Source organism: Myxine glutinosa, chromosome 14 (assembly GCF_964187855.1).
Source record: "Myxine glutinosa chromosome 14, kmMyxGlut1.1, whole genome shotgun sequence".
NCBI lineage: Eukaryota > Metazoa > Chordata > Myxini > Myxiniformes > Myxinidae > Myxine > Myxine glutinosa.
In genome coordinates, this window is record NC_136274.1 from 25580358 (window position 1) to 25605000 (window position 24643).

General features: G+C 42.4%; 2 protein-coding genes across 2 annotated transcripts; one reads left to right on the forward strand and one right to left on the reverse strand.

Moving 5' to 3' along the window:
* Positions 1–7017: 7017 nt before the first annotated feature.
* On the reverse strand, positions 7018–16826 carry LOC144888808 (uncharacterized). The gene is made up of 2 exons (XM_078768046.1): positions 16681–16826; positions 7018–12816 (listed from the first exon to the last, which is right to left on the reverse strand). Exon 2 carries the CDS (start codon positions 12645–12647, stop codon positions 11649–11651), a length of 999 nt encoding a protein of 332 aa, XP_078624172.1. The 5' UTR covers positions 12648–12816; positions 16681–16826; the 3' UTR covers positions 7018–11648.
* LOC144888763 (G protein-activated inward rectifier potassium channel 3-like) lies at positions 12951–19818 on the forward strand. Its single transcript, XM_078767949.1, has 3 exons — positions 12951–13051; positions 13421–14655; positions 19421–19818. The coding sequence occupies exons 1-3, from the start codon at positions 12951–12953 to the stop codon at positions 19816–19818; spliced, it is 1734 nt and encodes a 577-aa protein (XP_078624075.1).
* The last annotated feature ends 4825 nt before the right edge of the window (positions 19819–24643 follow it).

Consider the following 24643-nt stretch of genomic DNA (forward strand, 5'->3'; position numbering starts at 1 on the left):
ACTTGTATTAGTGTGGAAAAACCACTTTTCGCACTTGTGTTATTGTTGAAAAACCACTTTTCGCACTTGTGTTAGTGTTGAAAAACCACTTTTCGCACTTGTGTTAGTGTTGAAAAACCACTTTTCGCACTTGTGTTGGTGCAGGAAACCACTTTTGCACTTGTATTCGTGTGGAAAAAACACTTTTCGCACTTGTGTTCGTGTTGAAAAACCACTTTTTGCACTTGTGTTAGTGTTGAAAAACCACTTTTCGCACTTGTGTTGGTGCAGGAAGCCACTTTTGCACTTGTATTAGTGTGGAAAAACCAAGTTCTGTCTGATGCACTCCCACCTTCACCTCAAACTCACCACTGTTCCCGTCCTTTGTCCTTACAGCTGTGCACGCTCTTTTGTACATTGCCATCACTGCTCTGTTCAACCATTCCTCCACACATAACTTCCTCAATGCCCATGTCACAACTTCACGTGGAACCCTATCGAATGCTTTCTCCACATCAATGAACCCAAGAAACAACTTCTTCCGCTTCTCCATGTACTTCTCCTGCAACTGCCTCACAATAAAAAGTGCGTCTGTCATTCCTCTTCCTGGCATAAACCCAAACTGCATTTCGTCAATCTTCACTTTCTTCCTTATCCTCCTCTCCAACACCCTTTCCAATACCTTAATTCCATGCTCCAATAACTTTATCGCTCGATACGAGCCACTGTCCAGAGAGATGGTGGTGAACAGCTGTTTTGCAGACCTGGAGGGAGGAGAGGGATTGAAGAGAGTGTGGGAGTTTGTTCCAGAGGCGGGAGAAAAGAGGAATGAAGGAGTGAAGGTGAGCAGAGAGCCTTGATTTTGGCAGTTTCACCAGAAGAAGGGTTGCTGGCAGATCTTGTGCATCCTGCAGGAATAGTTGGGGGACAGAGCACAGACAGAGCTGGGGGAGCAAGGCGGGAGAGGAGTCGGTAGAAGACAGAAAGACCACCTACGGTGACCTACCTGCCTGCGGTGAGAGAGAGAAAAACCCTCAGAATCAGCTTCATCGCGGGAGATTCCAATGATTCTGAATGCTTTGGTTTCAACCGCGTGAAGCCGAGCTCGGTGTGAGGCAGGAGCCCCAGTCCAGAGGGGAGAGCATATTCCATTGAGCTCCGGATGAAAGCTTTGTATGTGGCGAGGATCTCAGAAGTGCCCAGAAATGACTTTGCACGACGGAGGATGCCCAGGAGACTAATATACTAGACTGATCACGAACAATAAACTGAATATTATGAATGGATTTGCTGGACTGATAACAGACAATAAACGTAATGGTATGGATGAATTTAATAAACTGTCACGATCAATAATCTGAATGTTATGAATGAATTTACAATTTCTGTGTATGTGTGGCCACAAAAGGCGCAATGGAAGTGCTTCATGCTTCAAAAGGACCGATCATGATCTGTCTGGCCGGTGCACTACAAACCATCTTGGGGAATAGTTAAGTTGTAGATTATTTTCACTGAACGCAGTAGTTATAGACCTTTAGGTCATTCCCAGGATAAAGGATCCCAGCACAGACGGTCCGTGTTAACGGGGGTTGTCTGACACAACAATATATATTTGTATGCAGAGTCAAGGCTTGTTGAAGAACAAGACCACAGAAATGCTTATGATGCAACAGAACAAAATGAGCAGTTGAAAGAGAAGGGGGAAACACCAACAGCAAGGCACAAAATAGTCTTAGATGGACAACATGAGATGCATGGATAAGGTTGAGGTGTAGGGGAGACTGTAGGGGTGGACAATACCGGTATGAATACAGAAGCAAACTCTCAGGAAGGTAAAACTGGAAATTTGAGGGGAGAGAAAGTGGTTTAACGAGGGTAGAAAAGATCATGGTTTTGGATGGGGGTGATCTGAGATGGTGATGAACAGCTCACTTAAAGACCGAGAGGGAAGAATGAGATTGAAGAGTATGTGGAAGTTTGCTCCACAGGTGAGGGAAAAAAGAGGAACAAATGAGTGGAGGTGAGCAGTGAATCTGGATTTTGGGAGTTTCACCAGAAGGGGGGAGGAGGGGTTGCTGGTGGACTGCATATGCCATGGGATGGAGTGATGGAGGGGGTGGGGGGACAGGGCATGGAGAGGGCAGAGGGTTCAAAACCCAAAAGAAGGTGGTAGAAGACAGACAGACCACCGTCCTGTCTGTGATGGCAAAGTGATAAGCCCAGAAACTCAGCTCTGTTGTGAGAGATTCCAATAATCTTGAAGGCCTTGGTTACCCCTGTAGGTGGGCCACATCCCCTGTACCCACCTCGTGTCCACAAGGGGGAGGGGGGGCTCTCCCCCCACCTCCCTGCCAGTTTGGGAACCACTGCTCAAGCGGATTGATGATCACGGTGTGTACCCCGATTTAGAATAGGTACATCCCTGCGCATCGTAAGAGGCGACCAAGGGTTGGCGTCAAGAAGGGCATCCGGCCACAAAAAAAACATCGCCTCAAACAGGGAACCATGATTGTCATGGGGCCCGCAAGGCTAACCCCCGCTCTAGCGGGGAAAATGGCCTTAAAACGATCATTCATTCATTCATTTTCACTCAATATAATTCTCTGAATCGTAGAAAAAGTTACAGATAATGTTTTGCCAATTTGTAAATATGGAGAAGGGATCACAGCCTTGCTTGCTTAAAATAAATGTGTAAATACACCGAGTTATAAGAATCGTTACTTTCTTTAAATTTTCAGATTTGATTCCAGATTTCGATGCCTCCTTTGTCCACATGCTCTAATCCTCAATTCTGAAGACATATTTTGATTCTATACTTTAATTAGTCTGTGAGAGTACATCGTGATTGATTCCAAGGCAAGGCATTTTTGAACAGGCCGAAACAAATGGCAGCTTAAGAGCCCTGGGGGGGGGGGGGGGGGGGAAGAGGGCTGACCAAGGAAAATGTTTTTTTGGTTGTTTTTTTTCATGATAAACACTCCATTAATCATTTTCAAAAGGGGTGTTTACATTTACCCAAACACACAGTCTTCTTTCATGCACTCCCTTGGAGATCTGGAAGTATGCATGCAAAGTTTCGGGCCGCTGGGTTTCATGGTTTTCGAGTTATGGACGCACACACACACACACACACACACACACACACACACACACACACACACACACACACACACACACACACCAGTAATACCTGGATGTTTCGTGACGCAAAACATTGCATCATTTTTGAAGAAATTATAAGACGTTTTTCCTACAAAGAGTCGTTTTTGTGTGAAAGTGGAATTGAGACCCCAGAGAAAGCTTTAATTGTTTCGGGGTTTTTCAATAAAGAGAAGTATTAATTATATAGTACAACACAACTTGCATCAAATGTAACCAGTCAACTGTGAATTGACCCCAGGAAAGGTACAAGGAAACTGGCAGTTTGAAGTGACAATAGGGACGAGGATAAAAGAAGGCGTACTTGTACAAGTTCAGAAGATAGAATGTTGACGTGTGAGACATAATATTTGGAAAGCATCTGGATGGCTGTCCGCATCCCATCTTTAAACCCTGCTGAAAAAGAATGATAACAATAACCACCTTTAGAGGCCATTTTTCCCCGTAGAGCAGGGGTTGGCCTTTTTTGGGCACCGTGGTCCCCTATTTGAAGCAATGTTTTATGGCCGGATGCTCTTCCTGCCACCAACCCTGTTCGTCGCCTCTTGCGACACACAGGGAATTGCCAGTGAACTGGTACTCAATTTGCCGACCTCGGAAGGAAGACAGGCTGAGTCAACCCACTTGGTGTTAATTCAGCGATCGACCAGGATTCGAACCCAGGATCCAAGGAACCCAAGCCGCACCCTAACCGCTAAGCCAACACCAGGCTAAAAAGAATGATAACAAGTCAGTGAGAAAAACTATTGAGTGGAAAAATGTGGCTTCAAGTTTCTGGCACGTTCAAAATACATTCGTCTCTTTTGACAGGATGTCAAAATGTTCAGGATGTTCAATTTAAACACAGACACATTTGTTTTGGATCCTACACTCAATAACTCATATATGGCCTGGTTACAGCTTGTCCATCACCACATTCTCTTCCTGTCAGGTCTAGTTTTACTGGCTCAGTAAATGGGACTGGTTTATCAACTGTGTCTCTCTCCCTCCGGCACGTAGTGATAGGGTAACACCATGAACCATTCCAAATGGAGACGAGTAGGACAGTATCGCTTTCAACACGCTGGGTGGCAGACAAAACAACCAATACTGCAACTGTGGCAGAGAGGGGAAAAAGCAAAGCACAAAAGGTAGAATGATCTTGGAAACACAAAAATATATAGTCTTATGGGAGCAGACAGAAATAGAGACAGACAGGGGGAGAGAGAGATAGATAGACAGACAGACAGATAGACACGCACAGACAGACACACACACACACACACACACACACACACACACACACACACACACACACACACACACACACACAGAGTTGATAAACCTGACACTGATTGTCCTTGCATGAGATGCTGTCAGCACCACAACCTTGGTAGGGTCAAACTAACCTGTCTCACTACTGAATGTGTTCGTGCTTATTACCTCCGGCACTGAAGATGGACGGAGGGCGGAGGCTATGTTTTCACACCTGTGTGTCTGTTTGTTTGTCGTTGAGCAGGATATCTCAAAACGTCGACGGATTCGGACGAAATTTTGTGGACAGGTTGTGTGTGTGACATGGACGAATTGCTAAGATTTTGCTGAAGATCCGAATCTGGATACAAGAATTTTCTAATTGATTTTTCACAATTCAGAGATAGGGCCAAACACTATATATAGCACGATATTGGAAAAAAGTTGTGGATGAGTTGGTCGGGTGACAAGAATAAAATGATTCGATTTTGGTTCAGGTCCGGATCCAGATCCGGCCTATCAGTGGGATACAAAACATAAACTGTTCAACTAGATAAAGGTATGCGCTCTACCGAATGCCCTTCTAGTTGTTCCCTGCTTTCCTTCGACGTTTCGAGTATTCATCCATCTTCTTTTGCTCAAAGAGCTAATGGTTGCAATGTCAACTGACAGTGGCTTCCTATGATATTGCAGTTAACATACTTATCTTTTCCAGTTGATGAAATCTAGCTTTTCACAAGCCTTGATCATGTAGATAAAAATCCATTGTTACTTGCAACATCGAAGATTTTTCGAGTGCGAGTGCATTGGTCGGTTGCGTTTGTTATTCTGTTTGTTTGTCACCGGCCTACAGTTCACAATTCCAAAACGATCGTCATGAAACTTCACCAAGTTGTAGAGGTCATCACAACTGAGAAGCCTATTGATTTTGAGGTCAAAGGTCATCTGGAGGTCGAATTTCTAAAATCGCCATTTTTCATCCGATTGACTTGAAAATTAAAAAGCATTTGTACATTGAGTCAATAAATTGAAAAACCAACTATTATTGAGGTCAAAAGGTCAAAGGTCAACTCAAGGTCAAACTTCCAAAATCATACATTTTCAATCTGAAAAACTGTCAATTTTCATCCGATTGGCTTGAAAATTGAACAGCATTTGTACATCGAGTCACTAAATTGGTAAACAAACTATTTTTGAGGTCAAAAGGTCAAAGGTCAACACAAGTTCAAACTTCTAAAATCATCAATTTTCATCTCCTCCCCCCAATTTCCCACGCCCCCTCCCGCCAAGCCCTCTCCCACCCACACATCTCCCTGCTCTCAAATGATGTGTTTGTGTGCTTCCCCTTCTCTCCCCATCTTGGTTTCCGCTCCCTCTTTTTATATATTTTGTTTGTCTGGTTGATTTGTTTGTGAAGTAAATGTCAGCTCTTTCACGAGCCTCGATTCAGTATACAAAAAAAAAAAAAAAAATCTGAAAAATCGTCACTTTTCATCCTATTGACCAGAGCTTTGATCAAGATCGTTAATTTTAATCTTGATGAAATGGACAATTTGCTGGATCAATGGCAACCTTTTTTGGAGGGAGGGTGGGTGGGTGGATTCTGCAAGTATCGTGCTCTGCATAATGTCTTCTTGTTTGTACATTATTTGGTTTGCTGAGGGTTCCGCAGTGGTTGGCATGATAGTCGAGATGTTTGCGCACTCAACTCCAATCTGTCCAGCCTGGATTTGTATCTCAACCCAGCTAAAACAAAACTACCACCCAGCTAAAAAAAAACGTACTTGGTGGACGTTAAAGATCCCACGGTGTCTTCCTCGAAGAGTAGACGAGTTGTCACCAGCATATCAAACAAATTTCTAATTCCTGGCCTGAATGAGTGCTGGTAAGACAAAGGCAAACCACCCAGCTTCACCTTTGCCAAGAGACTGCTTTGGCAGCACCAATATTGTGCAAAGAGGGAGTGATCCATCGATAATGATGATTATGATGATGATGAGGTTACCATAATATCATTTCTATACGTGATTATTTTAATCACGGCATGAAATTGACAAGAATAATAGCAGATGGGCGCTAATATAACTGCGAGTAGATATGCCGGAGCCCAAGCTGCCTCGCCTTGATCAGACACACGACCCATGATGTTATTGTCATGAAACTTGTTTTCTCCATGGGTATTTCATCACATATTTAAAGTTTCCCATTGATCGGGTAACTGGTTTCAGAGAAGGTGGATTTAAAAAAATGTTTTCCTTCGATCCAACATGGCTGCCTGACCACGTGACCGATGACGTAAATTTTTTTACACCTCAACTCGAACTGGGTAGCCAATCACATTTTTTTAAAGTTTTTTTTGTATACAAGATCGAGGCTCGTGAAAGCTAACATTAATCATTCACATCATTCATAAAAAAGGATTTCACATTGATCTGCTGAGGTTTAATTTTCTATCCAATATGGCTGCCACACCACATCACCAATGACATCATCGTTATCACACTATATTCCCCCTGTGTAGTCGATCATACATATAAAGTTTCATATTCATTGGTTATGCGGTTTCAGAGAAGAAGATTTTAAAATGGTTTTCCATCAATTAAATACGGCTCCCAGATCACGTGACTGATGATGTCAATTTTACGAAACTATATTTTCATGGCTAATCAATCATATATGGAAAGTTTTGCATCGATCAGTGAAGAAATTTCAGAGGAAAGTATTTTTATTGGTTTTCATTCAATGCAATATGGCTGCCAGACCACATGACTGTTGACATTTTAGTCATAAAACTTTTATCCCCATGGGTACTCAATGATATACTTAAAGCTTTGCATTGATTGGTTGAGCAGTTTGAGAGAGGAGGATTTTTGAAGGTTTTAACTTGAAAACATCAAGCTGTCAGACCACATGACCGATGACGTTAGAATTATCATTAAATAATTATCCATGGATCGTCGCTCTTATGTTGAAAATTTCCCATGGATTGGTCAAGGTTTGCAGAGAAAACAAATTAAAAAGCCAATAAAAGTGGAACTAGAACGACACTCAGTAGAGCGCATACCTCCGCCAGTAGTCCGGCAGCTAAGCTAAATATAGCATAACAATTGTGCATTTTGTGAGGAAAGCACCAAATTTGGCACACTACACAAGTAGACTATCATATTATGAAAAGATCTGGATATTGGGCCATCTCAGATGCAGAGATTTGATTTTTGCAAGATTTGCAGATTTTTCAGATTTGCAAGCTGAGATTGCAACGCCAGGGACGGCTGACTCCTTCCTGCAAGCTGCCCACGTCAGCCGCACAAGAGCTCATCAAATCACTGCAGCGGCACTGCACATCCTGCAACACCATGCGTATGAACGCCACTGTATGACATATGCTGATGATGCAGAAGACCTGCCTGAGTTCGAAGACTGGTGTCACCAGAGAGGAGAAGACATTCCCAACTTTCAGTACTGGGCAACTGTGCTGGAACTAGAGATGTTGGTACTGGTCTATGTGCGTTCTCTGCAGCAGGCTTCATTCACGATGTACCTTGATGCCCTGACGGAACTGGTCCCATGGTTCCATGCCTTAGACCACACACACTATGCCAGGTGGGTCCCTGTTCACCTGAGGGACATGGTTGCACTCCCAATGAAGCACCCAGATGTAGCCAGCGAATTCAGGGCTGGCAACTTCACTGTACAGAAGACGAAGAAGGTGCTCTCTTCGATCCCAATCGACCAGGCGCATGAACAGAATAGCGCCTGCATCAAAGGAGATCGTGGAGCAGTCGGCCTCACTGACAACCCAAGTGCCCTGCGGTGTTGGATGATTGCCGGGCCAGAAGTTGCCAGGGCCATAGAAAAGTTCCAAGATGGCCATCAACACTGGGGGAGGCGAGAGGACACACGTCATCACGACCAGACACCAAGTGTGCAGACCTCTTTCGCCAAGGATGTCCGTGCCCTTGTCAGCGTCATAGAAGAGCTTGGCAACCCCTTTGAGGAAGAGAGCATGGATCTGGTTGTCCTTGACACAAAGGAAATTGCAGGTCCTGCTGCAGTTGAGACTGTCAGGAATGTGAAGAAGATTGGCCAAGAGCAGTTCCAGGCTTTCACCAGAGAATGCCTGGTGGAAAGGACCAAGCCAATTGATGATGCAATTCGTCGGAACAAGCTGAAGGTGTCATTTTGGAAAATGGCTGCCACAGCCATCAGGAGCTGAATTTGAGATGGCCCTATATCCAAATCTGTTCATAATAGGATAGTCTACTAGTGTGCCAAATTTGGTGCTTTCCTCATAAAATGCACAATTGTTATGCTAAGTTGCCCCACTACAGGTGAATAGTTTACGTTTTGTATCCCAGAGTAGACCAGAAAAACACAATACAGAATCACATTTAATCAAAATCATCCATCCACACCTTTTTGAGATATCCTGCTATGTATCGTTTTTGGCTCTATCTCCCAATGGTGAAGAATCACTTTAAAAATTCGACTAGTCGGATCCAGATCTTCACCAAATACGAATCAATTCGTCCTTGTCTCACACACACAACCGGTCCACCAAGCTTCATCCAAATTCGTCCATAACTTTTTGAGATATTTGCTATATGTTGGTTTTAGCCCTATTACTCGCTGGTGAAGATTCGCTTTAAAATATTTTTTTATCATATCCGAATCCATATTCAGATCTTCACCGAAATTGAACCAATTAGTCCTTGTCGCACACAAAACCGGTCCACCAGGTTTCGTCCAAATCCATCCATAGCTTTTTGAGATATCCTGCTATGTCTCGTTTTTGCTCCTATCTCCCAATGGTGAAGAATCACTTAAAAAATTATACTACTAGATGGATCCGAATCCGGATCTTCACTAAAGTCTAATCATTTCGTCCTTGTCACATACGCTACATCTCTGCCAAATTTCGTCTGAATCCGTCCACAACCTTTTGAGATATTTTGTTCACAAACAAACAAACAAACAAACAAACAGACAGGGGTGAAAACATAACCTCTATCTACATTTGGTGGTGGAAGTAAAAAGTTTTTAAAAAGTGAAAAACGGTGGAAGAATTAGAATAATAATCTGAACAGAAATAATAGGGTACCGGCCAGAATGGCTTGGCACCCTAATAACAAAGGCTAGCTCGTAACAGGATTTTTACCTGACGAGACGTCTGACATTTGACCTTTGACCTCTTGACCCCAAAATCTAATCACTTAATATTTACATCATTATACACACCTATAACAAGTTTGACTTAGATCCCTTCAGCCGTTCTCAAGTTATAAATCTATTCCAGACTCTGACCTTTGACCTCTTAGTCTTGACCCCAAAATTAAATCAGTTCATCTCTGCATCATAATACATATTTGTACCAACTTTGGTCAAAATCCCATCACTAGTTCAAAAGCTATAACGGTAACAGGATTCATACCTAACATGACCTCTGACTTTTGACCTCATGACAACAAAATCTAATCATTTAATCTTAACATTTTACACATGCCTGCACCAAGTTTGACTTAGATCCCTTCACCTGTTCTCAAGTTATTGCGGTAATGAAAACCTATCACGGACGATAAACAGAGAATGAAAAATGATTTCAAACATTGACGACAAATAAGGAAAACGGAGATAGAAATAAAAACAAGAACTTTTTTCAATTAAGAAGCAACATACACCAAAACAAGAGGATAAAAGATGTAAAAAGAATGCCTCCACCCATATTATTCCATCATTATACATACCAGTACCAAGTTTGGCTGAGAGCACTTCAGTCGTTGTTAAGTTACCGCGGTAATTAAATAATTTTTTTACTTAACATTACCCCTAACCTTTGAACTCTTGACCCCAAAATATAATCAGTTCATCCTTGCATCATAAGGTGAAGGTGAATATCAGAAAAACGAAGGTGATGGCAAGTGGTAAAGCATGTGGTGAGGTGGAAAGAACTGGGAAGTGGCCGTGTGCTGTGTACAGGGAGGGTGTCGGAGTGAACTCCATTCAATATACAATGTGCGCTGAGTGGGTTCATCAAAAATGTAGTGGTCTGAGAGGGTCATTAACCAGTGTGGCAGCTACATTCAAATGTAAGGTGTGCACAGAGGGAGCTCCAGATGGAGGAAATGTTGAGTTGGATCTTGGAGACGGCGTGAAGCTGGAAGGTGTGAAAACATTTTGTTACCTTGGAGACATGCTGAATGGAGAAGGTGGATCAGACTCGGCAGCGGTTGCTCGAGTGAGATGTGCATGGAAGAAGTTTCGGGAACTGAGTGGCGTGCTGATGATGAGGGGAGTGTCGTTGAAGCTAAAGGGAAAGCTGTATGCTGCATGTGTGAGAAGTGTTATGATTTATGGGAGCGAGACATGGGTAATGAACGTAGAGCAGCAACGAAGGCTGGAAAGGGTGGAAATGCGAATGGTTCGGTGGATGTGTGGACTATCGTTGAGAGAGAGGAAGACAAATGATGAATTGCGAAAGATGATGGGAATAGAGCCTGTGATGGATGCTGTGAAGAGAAACAGGTTGAGATGGTTTGGTCATGTGTTGAGGAAGGATGAAAGTGACTGGTTGAGAAGAGTGATGGAAATGAATGTAGAAGGAAGTAGAGGACGGGGAAGACCGAGAAAGACTTGGCTGAAGATGGTCGAAGAAGAAATGCGGGCAAGGGGGTTAACAAGGGGAGATGCAGAAAATAGGGCAATATGGAGAAGATTGTCATGGGGACCGCAAGGCTAACCCCCGCTCTAACAGGGAAAATGGCCTTAAAATGCCTGTTGTTGTTGTTGTTGTTGTTGTATCCTTGCATCATAATATATACTGTAATACCAAGTTTGGTGAAAATCCCATCATTGGTTCACAAGTTAGCTCAGCACGGGACATCTAACATTTGACCTTTTGACCCCAAAATCTAATCAGTTCATCTTTACATCATTCTACATACTTGTACCTAGTTTGACTTAGACCCCTTTTAGCCATTCTTACGGTATCGCGGTAGGAAACCCTATCATGGATGGACGGCCGCATGGACAGACGGATGGGCAAGCCGAAAACAATGCCACTGGTGACTTTTTCAGAAGGTGAGAAATAAAAAGGGGAGAAATAAAAAGGGAAAAAGAAAGAAAGGGGGAGAAATAAAAAGTGAAAAAATAAAGATAAGGGGAGAAATTAAAAGGGGAAAAATAAAGATAAGCGGGGAAATTAAAAGGGGAAAAATAAAGAGAAGCGGAGAAATAAAAAGGGGAAAATAAAGAGAAGGGGAGAAATAAAAAGGGGAAAATTAAGAGAAGGGGAGAAATAAAAATAAAGAGGAGGGGAGAAATAAAAAGGGGAAAAATAAAGAGAAGGGGAGAAATAAAATGGGCAAAAAATAAAGAGAAGGGGAGAAATAAAATGGGAAAAAATAAAGAGAAGGGGAGAAATAAAAAGGGGAAAAATAAAGAGAACGGGAGAAATAAAAAGGGGAAAATAAAGAGAAGGGGGGAAATAAAAAGGGAAAAATAAAGAGAAAGGGAGAGTTAAAAAGGGAAAAATAAAGAGAAAGGGAGAAATAAAAAGGGAAAAATAAAGAGAAGGAGAAAATAAAAAGGCAAAAATAAAGAGAAAGGGAAAAATAAAAAGGGGAAAATAAAGAGAAGGGGCAAAATAAAAATAAAGAGCAGAGGAGAAATAAAAAGGGGAAAATAAAGAGAAGGGGAGAAATAAAAAGGGGAAAAATAAAGAGAAGGAGAGAAATAAAATGGGAAAAATAAAGAGAAGGGGAGAAATAAAAATAAAGAGGAGGGAATAAAAAGCAGAAAATAAAGAGAAGGGGAGAAATAAAAAGGGGAAAAATAAAGAGAAGGAGAGAAAAAAAATGGGGAAAATAAAGAGAAGGGGAGAAATAAAAATAAAGAGGAGGGAATAAAAAGCGGAAAATAAAGAGAAGGGGAGAAATAAAAATAAAGAGGGGGGAATAAAAAGGGGAAAATAAAGAGAAGGGGAGAAATAAAAAGGGGAAAAATAAAGAGAAGGAGAGAAATAAAATGGGAAAAATAAAGAGAAGGGGAGAAATAAAAATAAAGAGGAGGGAATAAAAAGCGGAAAATAAAGAGAAGGGGAGAAATAAAAATAAAGAGGGGGGAATAAAAAGGGGAAAATAAAGAGAAGGGGAGAAATAAAAATAAAGAGAAGGAGATAGATAAAAAGAAGAAGAAGAAGGGGAGAAATAAAACGGGAAAAAGAAAGGCGAGAGCCACGAAAGACAGATGCAAGACAGAGAAGGATAAAAGGAAAACATAAAATCGTGCTCGGGGCACTTGACGAGCGCTGTCCTTGGTCCTGGATTCACATCTCCGATTCGTTCCGGTCAATCCCTCTGCAATTCCACCCTTCATTCCCTCTGCCCCTTGACGAGATGTGAGGAGGAGAAGAAAGACCTCCGATTGAGGTGAGAGAGAAATGGCGGCCTGAAGAGGGACAGAGGGGTACGGACATGTGAACAGAGATGAAAGAAATCACCGTTTGTCTTTGGCCTTGTCTGTGATTCATGTCTAAATCGCAGTATATCCAATTAGATTAATAGACAAATATGGAGGACAATATGTGTTACGTACAATGTAATTGTTTTGTGTACGACGAGTTCGTGAGACCCTCGGGAGAGGAGGGGGCTTTGGATGAGACCCCACGGGCTGTGGTTGCCAGGCTGCGGGTCTTGATCCCAAGCCTCGGTTTCCATGACGACAGACGATCCCAGGCCCTCAATTGTTAACCCCCACAGCTGTGGCGTATATAGTACGTGACAAATTCTCTTTTCTTCCTCTTTGCACGCCGTAATGTCATGATTGTATGAAACTATAGCATAACATGCAAGTCAAACACAATAACAATTATAAAACAACGGCGATAATTTTAAATGAACGAATTATTTGCGAAACGGGTCACGTGGACACGAAAACATGTAAATATTCGGGGATTCTTGAAAGATGAAAAAGAATTAAACACACTCCTCCCTCCCTCCACCAACCACAACCTCTCTTCGCTCATTCATTCTCCTTCTCCTTCCCTCCACAGAGTGGATCCGGGAGAACATTGTCCTACATCGATCAGCGTTTGGAGAGACAAAAAGCTGGAGAAAACGCGCCGTGAAGACGACAGGGACACACGGAGACCCGGACTGATCGACAAGAGGAAAAGCGGAATTGCAGCAAAGAGAGAACGAGATAGAGTGGAGAATAAGAGGGTAGGAGGAAGGGGGGGTCGGAAGGTTGGGGAGAAAGTGTCGAATATTGCAACCCTAACCTTAACCCGAACCCAAACCTTAACCCGAACCCAAACACAAACCTTAACCCTATCCCTAACCTTAACCCTAACCCAAACAAACATGGCTGACGACAACAGCCACGGCAAGATAGTGACGACGGCGGGTGTTTGCAAAGTACAGAGCGGTCATCGACAAGCGGAGAAAGTTTTCACTAGGACCAGGAGGCCGTGTCCCAAGACCAAGGACCGGCAGAGACGCCAGCGGTACGTCCAGAAGGACGGCAAATGCAACGTCCAGCACGGAAACATGCGAGAGACCTATCGCTACTTCTCGGACCTGTTCACCACTCTGGTGGACCTCAAGTGGCGTTTCAACCTGCTCATCTTCACGCTCGCGTACACCTTAACCTGGCTCATATTCGGCCTCCTGTGGTGGCTCATCGCGTACGTGCGTGGAGACCTCGATCACCAGGACACTCCGGATTGGACGCCGTGCGTCAAGAACCTCGACGGCTTCGTATCGGCTTTCTTGTTCTCCATCGAAACTGAAACCACCATCGGCTACGGATACCGGGTCATCACGGACCGTTGTCCCGAAGGTATAACCTTGCTCCTGATCCAAGCCATCCTGGGCTCCATCGTCAATGCTCTCATGGTCGGCTGCATGTTTGTTAAGATATCACAGCCCAAGAAACGTGCTGAGACACTCATGTTCTCCAAATGTGCCGTCATCGCCCCGAGGGATGGCCGACTGTGCCTCATGTTCCGTGTCGGGGACTTGAGGAACTCGCACATCGTCGAGGCATCCATCCGGGCCAAGCTCATTCGATCGAAGCAGACCCAGGAGGGGGAATTCATCCCTCTACACCAGACGGACATCAATGTAGGACTCGACTCTGGGGACGACCGTCTCTTCTTGGTATCTCCGCTGATCATCTGCCATGAGATCGACTCCATGAGCCCTTTTTGGGAATTGTCCAAAGAAGGGCTTCTTCATCAACAGTTTGAGATCGTGGCCATTCTGGAGGGCATGGTTGAGGCGACTGGTAAGAATTGTGCACTCACTGTCCCCTCTCCCCTGAATCCTTTAACCTTCACCGGGGTCTTCCACATCACGAGTATCTCTTATGATCAATGAATGGATCCTCGCAAGACCGACTCCTTTACTGTGGTGAGTGATAGACATCGGTGTTGTCCATGCACAGAAGTTTCAGATCGTGTTATAGAGAATTTTGTCCCTTTCTTCGGTGTGTTAACCGATTTTCCCTAATAGATAAAAAATGCCAAACCTAAATGTATAAAAAGCCCATTGAAAATGATAATCATTTTATAAAACGATATTGATATGGAATGATAAATGACGTGAAGCTGTATGAGATTGCGTTTTGCAAATGTATGGTGGACATGAGCACAGACTACCTTGTGTGAATATTTATCGCACAAGGAGCAATTTACAGCAATTTATTTATTTATGCAATTTATCAATGCACAGCCGCGCCGGGGTATTTGTCTTGACGACCCCTTTCACACACCAGGGTGCTATGTTAAAGTACATCTACGTGTGGACACACACACACACACACACACACACACACACACACACACACACACAAACACACAAAAATACACACATACGTACACACACAAACACAAGCACGCATACATAAAAATACACACACACACACGCACAAACACATAAAAATACACACACACACACACACACAAACACACAAAAATACACACATACATACACACACAAACACATAAACACAAACACGCATACATAAAAATACATACATACACACACACACACACACACATAAACACAAGCACGCATACATAAAAATACACACACACAAGCACAAACACATAAAAATACACACACACACACACACACAAATACATACGTGCACACACACACAAAAACATAAACACGCATACATAAAAATACATACATACGAACACACACAAACACATAAACACAAGCACACATACATAAAAATACACACACACACGCACAAACACATAAAAATACACACACACACACAAATACATACTTACGTACACACACAAACACAAGCACGCATACATAAAAATACACACACACACGCACAAACACATAAAAATACACACACACACACACACACACACACACACACAAACACACAAAAATACACACATACATACACACACAAACACATAAACACAAACACGCATACATAAAAATACATACATACACACACACACACATAAACACAAGCACGCATACATAAAAATACACACACACACGCACAAACACATAAAAATACACACACACACACACACACACAAATACATACGTGCACACACACACAAAAACATAAACACGCATACATAAAAATACATACATACGAACACACACAAACACATAAACACAAGCACACATACATAAAAATACACACGCACAAACACATAAAAATACACACACACACACAAATACATACATGCACTCACACACAAAAACAAACACGCATACATAAAAATACATACATACGAACACACACAAACACATAAACACAAACACGCATACATAAAAATACATACATACATACACACACACACATACACACACATAAACACAAGCACGCAGACATAAAAATATAGACAAACTTACATAAATACTAGAGCAATGCGACTGCGTCGCCAATATGCCTCCGCATAGTCCCATGTCACTGTCCTAAAAATGAACAAGTTTAATTTAAATCCCTTCAGCTGTTTTCAAGTTTCACATTTTCACCAGCCATGACAGCATCGATCGGTGAAGCAGTTTCAGAGAAGGGATTTTTTTTAAATATCGGCTTTCAAGCTAATATGGCTGCCACACCACGTGACATATGACATTAAAAATGTACACTCTGCATATGTATGTGTAGGGGATCAAGTTTGTGAAGTTTTGTGTTGATCGGATAAGGTTAGTTTTTCTATCCAAGATGGCTGCCAAACCACATGACCGACGATGTCATCATTTTCAAACTATATGCAACTAGATGGTATTCATATAATACATATAATAGTTGCTGAGAAATACTTACTCTGCACAGTCAACTTGGAGCGAGCCAACTCTCCTGTTTTTGAACGTTTTCTTTTTTCCTTCATCCAATATGGCTGCCAGACCACATGAGCAATGACATCATAAATATATATTCTCTAATATAATTGTTGCATAGATCACGCTCAATAAATTTCAAACTGATCAGACTAAGCATCGTCCCTGTCGAATTATGACGTCATAATTATGGCACCAATGACGTCATCGTTAACACATATTCCCCATATGGAGTTCTTTACGGAGCCACGTTTCAATTTTTTTCCATGGAGCGGTTTTGGAGATATAGAGGTGCAACGTTTTCCGGTTTTTCCAAGATGGCGCCTGTACCACATGACGTATGATGTCATGATTATCATTAAAATATTCTACAGGATGAAGCACTCCTCTGGCGAAAATTTTGTGTCCATCAGACCAACAGTTGCTGAGAAAAATAATAAATAATGATCAGATAAGTGTTATACTTGTCGAATTATGACATCATAATGAAGGCACTGATGACATCATCATTAACATATCTTATTCCCCATGGGGAGTAGTTGACAATGAGCCAGGTCTCAAATTTTCCCATGAAGTGGTTTCAGAGATATATAGGTGTGAAGTTTTTCCAAGATGGCACCTGTGCCATGTGACCTATGACGTCAGAATTATCATTAAAATATTCTGCAGGAGGAGGCGCTCCTATGGTCAAAATTTCATGTCAATTGAACCAAGAATTGCAAAGAAAAAAAAAATCATACTGATCAGATCAAGCGTTGTACTTGTCAAATTATGACGTCATAATTAAGGTACCGATGACATCATCATCAACATATCTTATTGCCATGGTGAGTACTTGACAATGAGCCATGTTTCAATTTTTTCTATTGAGCGGTTTGGGAGGTATAGAAGTGTAACATTTTTCCAAGATGGCGTCCGTATCACGTGACATATGACGTCATAATTATGAATAAAAAAATTATACAGGCGAAAGCATTCCTATGGAAAAATTTCATGTCAATTGGACCAACGGTTGCCGAGAAAATGAATTTTAAAAATGCAGACACGTACGCCACACGTATGTCCACAAACGAATGCCTCACCCTGCTTTTCGCCTTGCGAGCACAGTGTAACAATAGTGTTCGATGATTTTTGTAAAATTTCGCATCGATTGGGTAAGCGGTTTCAGAGATATAATAATTTCATATTTTCCTTCAATCCAATATGGCTGCCAATGATGTTTTCGTGATCATCTTTTCGTCGCCATGCCAAGTCAATGACACACGTAAAGTTTAGAGTCAATCAATTTGGTGATTTGGGAGAAGATGTTTTTTGAGGTTTTAGGTTAAATCCAATATGGCTGCCAAACCATTTGACCTATGATGTCATAAATTTAATATTTCAATGCAAATGGGTCATAGATCATGTGCATGCAAATTCAGATTTTTGGGAGAAAGAATTCGATGAAAACATTTTTGGCTGGTGACAGACATACCACTTAACCTATAATGTCATCATTATCAAGCTTTTGTTCGCCATTGGGAATACTTGACAATGTGCGAAGTTTCAAATTTTTCAATTCAGCGGTTTCTGAGAAATATTTTTTAATTATTTGCATTTAATCGAAGATGGCTGCCATACCACGTGACCAATGATGTTAACCAATAATGACCAATGATAACACATATACGTACACATACACACAAAATGCATACACAAACACATACATACACAAACATACATATACTGATACACACACACACACACACACACACACACACACACACACACACACACACACACACACACACACACACACACACACACACACACACACACACACACACACACACACACACACACACACCAAGACCTGGGAGGGCTCCGTTTTCCCTTCTGAAACCTGCATTTTGGAGATACCAAATTGCCATAAGCACTCCCTTTCAAGCAAGGTCAATGGCAATGAAGTGAACTCCACACAAATGGAGGTATTGAAAACAGTGGTGACTTTATCATGCTGATCATGTGATCCCAACTATAGGTTAGTTGCCATCATACCCTGAAAGGCCAACTTTCAGATGTGATCAGTCCAGGTCATGTTACTCAGAAAAAGTTGGCAAACCGGTCCGTGTCGGCCGAGTGTGCGGAGCAAGGTCATCTCTTAGTATCATCGTGAGGACCACTAGCAAAGTGATGGATGGTTCACACTTACAAGGAAGGCTGGTTTTCCGCAGAATACAGCTTTGTTGCCATGATAGTAATCCAGAAAGGGATGACAGGAACTCCTGGACTAGAACTGGGTAAAAAACTTGGCTGAGAAGCCTAGGTGCAGTTTTGGCTGAACAACTCCAAACCAGAATTCCTTCTGAAAATGTATGACAGATTCAGTGTGGTTGAACCACCTGCTAAATGGTACAAGTTATTTTACACAAAGGTCATGATCCTTCATGCACATCAAAATTCAAAAAGTAAAATAGGGTCCAAGACAATTCCCCATGGCACTTCAGCTGAAGCAAGATTAATTGAGGGAAGAATGCAATTGAGATCAATACGTTGTTAGTGCACAGGATGGGGGTGATGGTGGAAAGTCGATGAGCTAAAAGTATCCAACAAATTCCAAAGAAACGTTTTTCTGGTGATTTTACCACCACAGTTCTCTCCACATCTTCATAAACAATGATAAGGAATCTCATAATTCACTCTTGTAACACACACGATGACCTTTGCATCCCGCACTCTCTTCGCAGGAATGACTTGCCAGGCCCGAAGCTCATACCTGGAGACCGAAGTCCTCTGGGGTCATCGCTTCCTGCCTGTGCTGACGCTCGAAGACGGCTTCTACGAGATCGACTACAAGACGTTCCATGAGACTTGTGAGGTCGCCACTCCAGCATGCAGTGCGTGCGAATTTGCGCTGCTATGTGAACCCATGACACCATCCACCCGCTCTCCGGTCACCCATCTTGATGGCTGGCCGGAGAGCCGGGAAGAAGGAACAAACGAGGCAGGGATAAAACGTCTAACATCCGACGAAGAAGAAGCCAAAAATATGACTTCTGGTGTGGAGGGGTCCCAACACTGGACAGCTGGGTGCAACGGAGACATTTCTGGGCCCGAGTGTAATGAGGCTGAGGCTAGTGTCTAGACAAGGGTCTTTAGAGCGGTTAGGGTAACCTAAGAGAGGGGGAGGGTAATAAGAAAAATCTTATTAAAGATATAGCACGATGCAAAATTGAACACAGCAATGGCCTTTCGATCACGTGCATGACTTATACACATCACATAAGGATCAGTCTGTTGCTTGGCCACACAGATTCTCCACATCCATCACCGATCGGCTCGTTCCTCAACTAATAAAACCCAATGTGTAAAGGCTAACGCTGCACCACAAAAAGCAGACGTCGTCATCGAATTGCATCGGTTATTGGGAGACAGCCAGTGATTGCAAAACTCCGTGAGGAGAGCACCTTCTGGTAGCCTAATTTGGTTAGGAGAGCACCTTCTGGTAGCCTAACTTGGTTAGGAGAGCACCTTCTGGTAGCCTAACTTGGTAAGGAGAGCCCTTCTGGTAGCCTAACTTGGTAAGGAGAGCACCTTCTGGTAGCCTAACTTGGTTAGGAGAGCACCTTCTGGTAGCCTAACTTGGTAAGGAGAGCCCTTCTGGTAGCCTAACTTGGTAAGGAGAGCACCTTCTGGTAGCCTAACTTGGTTAGGAGAGCACCTTCTGGTAGCCTAACTTGGTTAGGAGAGCACCTTCTGGTAGCCTAACTTGGTTAGGAGAGCACCTTCTGGTAGCCTAACTTGGTAAGGAGAGCACCTTCTGGTAGCCTGGGGAGCACCAAATGTCAGTGTTACCACAATCCATTGATTGCGCTCATGGCCTAGTGTTTGCAAAGCTAAATACTTGCCTGCAAGTTATAGTACTCAATTAGCAGCAGAAATAGATAAACTCTTTCCTGCATGAACATGGACGACACAAACCAAACTCGCTAAAATATGAAGCTTTGACGACTATGGTAAATAATATACCAACCAGTTTTCTCCAGTCTCACCAAATCAACCATAGTTTTCTTGTCTCTGGATTTTTCTCATTGGGAACTGATTGTCTGTGAACAGAGAACAGAGCCCGAGAGAGTCCACTTCTTACTACTGGTACAATGAGACACTTTATCCCTCCAACACTCTTACTCTTAACGAGAGGAAACCCAACGCCTTATGTTCGTCAATTTGAGCTGCTCGGTCAAAGGCCGTAGGGTGTCGATGAACAAGATGATGCACAACATTCTGCCAAAATGTCCGCATGAAACAGGTCCCGTGCTTCAGGACGTTCTGATGTTGACTGGTCGATTCTGCCAACTCAGATGACATAACGCTTGGTGGAGTGTAGTTGGTTCTTTATTGCCATATTTCCACATCTGTCGCTTCCTTCAAAAGGTAGTCACACCTGAGCCAACGAGCATGTTGTTCCAACAGTGAATACAAGCAACATTGGGAAGGTACTCAAATGCATCCCAACTGAGATTCTGGGGTGCGTTCCGTTAACAAGTAGCTTGCTCTCGCTTTCAAACCAGTCACCTAGCTGCTTGGCAAGCGGAGCAAGCGATTAAGAGAGGTGCTTCGTTCTGTTCTCAAAAAATGGCCGTCGTAGTCCGATTCAATACAATACCAGAAGTCTAAAACTCACAAAATATTCAGAGGCCTACCCCTGTTATGTATATTCATAATACTATTGAAACGTGCATTTTCACTCTACTTTTCATCCTAATTTTTCAAGATCCACAAACATGCAAAACCCTCCCCTCCCTCTCCAAAATGCACAATGGTAGGGTCCATAGTTGAGCTTGGCAGTGGACTCCTCCATCTGACTCATCATTTATTTATCTTCCTTTTGCCTTTCCTCATACCCTGTAGCTGCTACTAACACAATACATTTGATTGGTGAAGTTGTCAAAAAAGGATCAAGCTTGAACACCATGATAGCATTATTTCCATGGAGACCATCATGTTGTTAAGCGGTGCTGATCACTTCGTTCTGAGGGAGTGCTTGCTTGAGCGCTTTGAATCAAGTAAGCCGCATGGTAACGGAACACACCCGTTATCTCAAGTCAGATGAAAGTGGTCGGTCACTTTGCCAAGGATGTTTGTTTGATTGTCCATGACAATTGTCATCATCGTTTTGTCTCGAGGTGATCAGATGACTACAATGACACCATCTTCTTCATTCAGCAACATCCGTCTTTTGCATGACTTCAAAGAGTGGCCCCAACTGGAGTCTGCCATCTGTAATAACATTTTCAAAAGTCAAGGGTTGCCATGGTTACAAATCAGTTGTTGAACGGATTGATGCTCCTGATCCCGAGCAAGGTGCAAGGACTATTCACTAAAAAGTCAAGATTGAGGGATTGTAACACAGACCTTCCTGTGATTGGCTCTTTGTTCAAGCTTCCTAGTCCAGCTTTCCAAAGTTCTGAACATTTCAGAATTTTTTTTTTAAGGGTTCAAAAAAGAATTACTCATAGCATGACACTGTGCCTCCGCAGGTCGACATGACGGTCTCAGTCGTGCCAGAGATCAGGGAGTTGAGCATCATTCAACTCTTCCTAAAGCATTTTCAAAGGCTGAAGGAATCCTTTTTGCACAATAGACCGATGAAGTCTATCTTTTATGGACTGCTTGTTTGCCTTTCCAGCATCACACAATTTTTCACCAACACACACTTTGTAAATCGCAGTATTCTGTACACTTGCCATGAAGAATAGCTCGATTGTCTCGTTCGTAGAACCCTGTTCCGGGGCTACTCCAAACAATACTCTGCCTTTCTCGAGGTGTCCTCCGAGGTGCACACGTTCCTAGAATGTTTGAAATGTGTTCATAACTTCTCTTATCCCTCGTGTCATGGCATGTCCGATTTGATGTACAACCACGTCAGTCTCCGCTATTCCAGTGTCGGTGTATTTCCATGTGTGTTATAACGAAGCTCTTTACGTGAGCGTCAACATTTATAAACAATGAAAATTTTCTACAGTTGTATACGCCGACGTGGCAAGCTTGCCAAACCTTCCTAAGGGGGGGAGGGGTGGGGGAAGTACAAGCACTTTAAACAATCATTTAATTCCCATTGTTTAAAGTCTGGCCATATGCACAATGATGTAATAACACAGCGTTGGTTAAACACAATGGCACCATATGGGACAACACCGTATTATATAATTCAGTTTTATCCACATTTCATAGTCCGACTCATGTCCCCCTCACCATTCAACCTGATGGATTATCATTAACTACATTTCACGTGGACAATTACCGGGTATTGACACACCGGTCTCTCTCTGGTGGGCAGCAAGGTGCAAGATAGAAGCCAAGCTACCAAAAACTTCATTCTTTCAGGCATTTCATCAAATCTGCAGCTGATCAACTTCCTTGTCCTCCTGTCCGCTAATGCAATTAGTAAAGTTAATAAGCTTGTTTGTGCCCAAGTATATAGCATCGGCCCGTAAAGAGCGCACACCTCTCTCTCATCCATGTTGTTGCTTTCTATTGGTGCTTTTGCTGTAATTTATGTGAATTATTGTCGAATAATTGTCACAATATAAACTATTATTTCAGCTGCTTTGTCGCAAATATTTATGGATCCAAGACCGACTCCCGCCCTACTCCCTAAACCCGTAACCCCCTTCCTTCCCCGAAACACCCCCCTTATCCAGTTATTCTGTATTTTTTGCGGACTTTGTCAGATCAAGAGAAAACAATCACCAAATGGGGCGAAACTCCAGAAACTCCAAACATCACTTTGGTAATTGTTCACCATAACAGACCATTCATAAAAACATGGAATCCTGCTCACCGCTCGCTGCCTGCAATATCTCGTGTTGCCAAACTTTATACTTCATTACATGATTTGTGTGAAAAATAACTTATATGTATGCACCAGTAGTTTATGTCTTATTAATGACAATGTCTTTACCAATAAACCTTTCAAACCACTTTCTCGACCAATTAGTCCATAGGTGAGTGGTCACCTCGACGACCTGAAGAAGAATTAAACATTCAAATCCAGGGAGAGCAACCAGAGATTGCAGACCCTCTGCAGGACTTGTTTTGTGTCGTTTGTTTTGGGTGGTGCATTTTGTTTGGCAAATTAATGGAAGGATGTACTAAATGAAAGGTCATTACTTGCAAATCAAAGGTCTAAAGTTTAAACGGTTTCGGTGTAAAGGTTAAAGTTCTGAAAAGTTTTAAAGGTCAAGTAGTCTGAAGGTCGAAAGGTGTAAACGTCCAAAGATCTGAAAAGGTCGAAAAGTCTAAATGTGTGAAATGGTATAAAGTGTAGAAAGGGTCTTCAAAGGCTAAAGGGGTCTAAAGTGGTCTTGACACGGTGAAAATGGTCTAAAGGTCAAAGAAAAATGTCTTAAAGGTGATGGTCTAAAGGTTTAAAAAGGTAGAAAGGAGGGAGTCTAAAGGTGTATCAGGGTCTAATCTAATTAATACACCTACTCACGTTCTGTACGGACAGCCAAACGGACCCAAATTCATACGCTCTCCTCTGGCGAGGGTGACTATTGAGTTCATAGAACACCTTACCCTATGCAGTCTTGAGAAAAGGGACAAAGGAAAGATGTTTTCAACTTTGCTTTGCATTTCCGAGCATAATCTATATCTTAGTATGAGCCACCACCTTGTAATATTTTGCCCAAGTACTGCTAAACTAAGGGATTTTGGAAGTGCAAAAAGGGTGATTTATGTTCTACAGTGTTCAAATCTATAATTCAATTGAAATAAAATAAAGGTTTTAAAAGGTTTTAAAGGTTGTAAAAAAACAAGACCAAAAGTCTAACAGCGGCGTAGCCGGGCTTGTAAAATATTATAAACCACAAACACATATTATTAGCTTTTCAAACAGTCGCTAATGCTGCTTATAACATTAAACAAATAAATTTGGAGGAAGCTCGACATCCATGAGGTAATTTTTA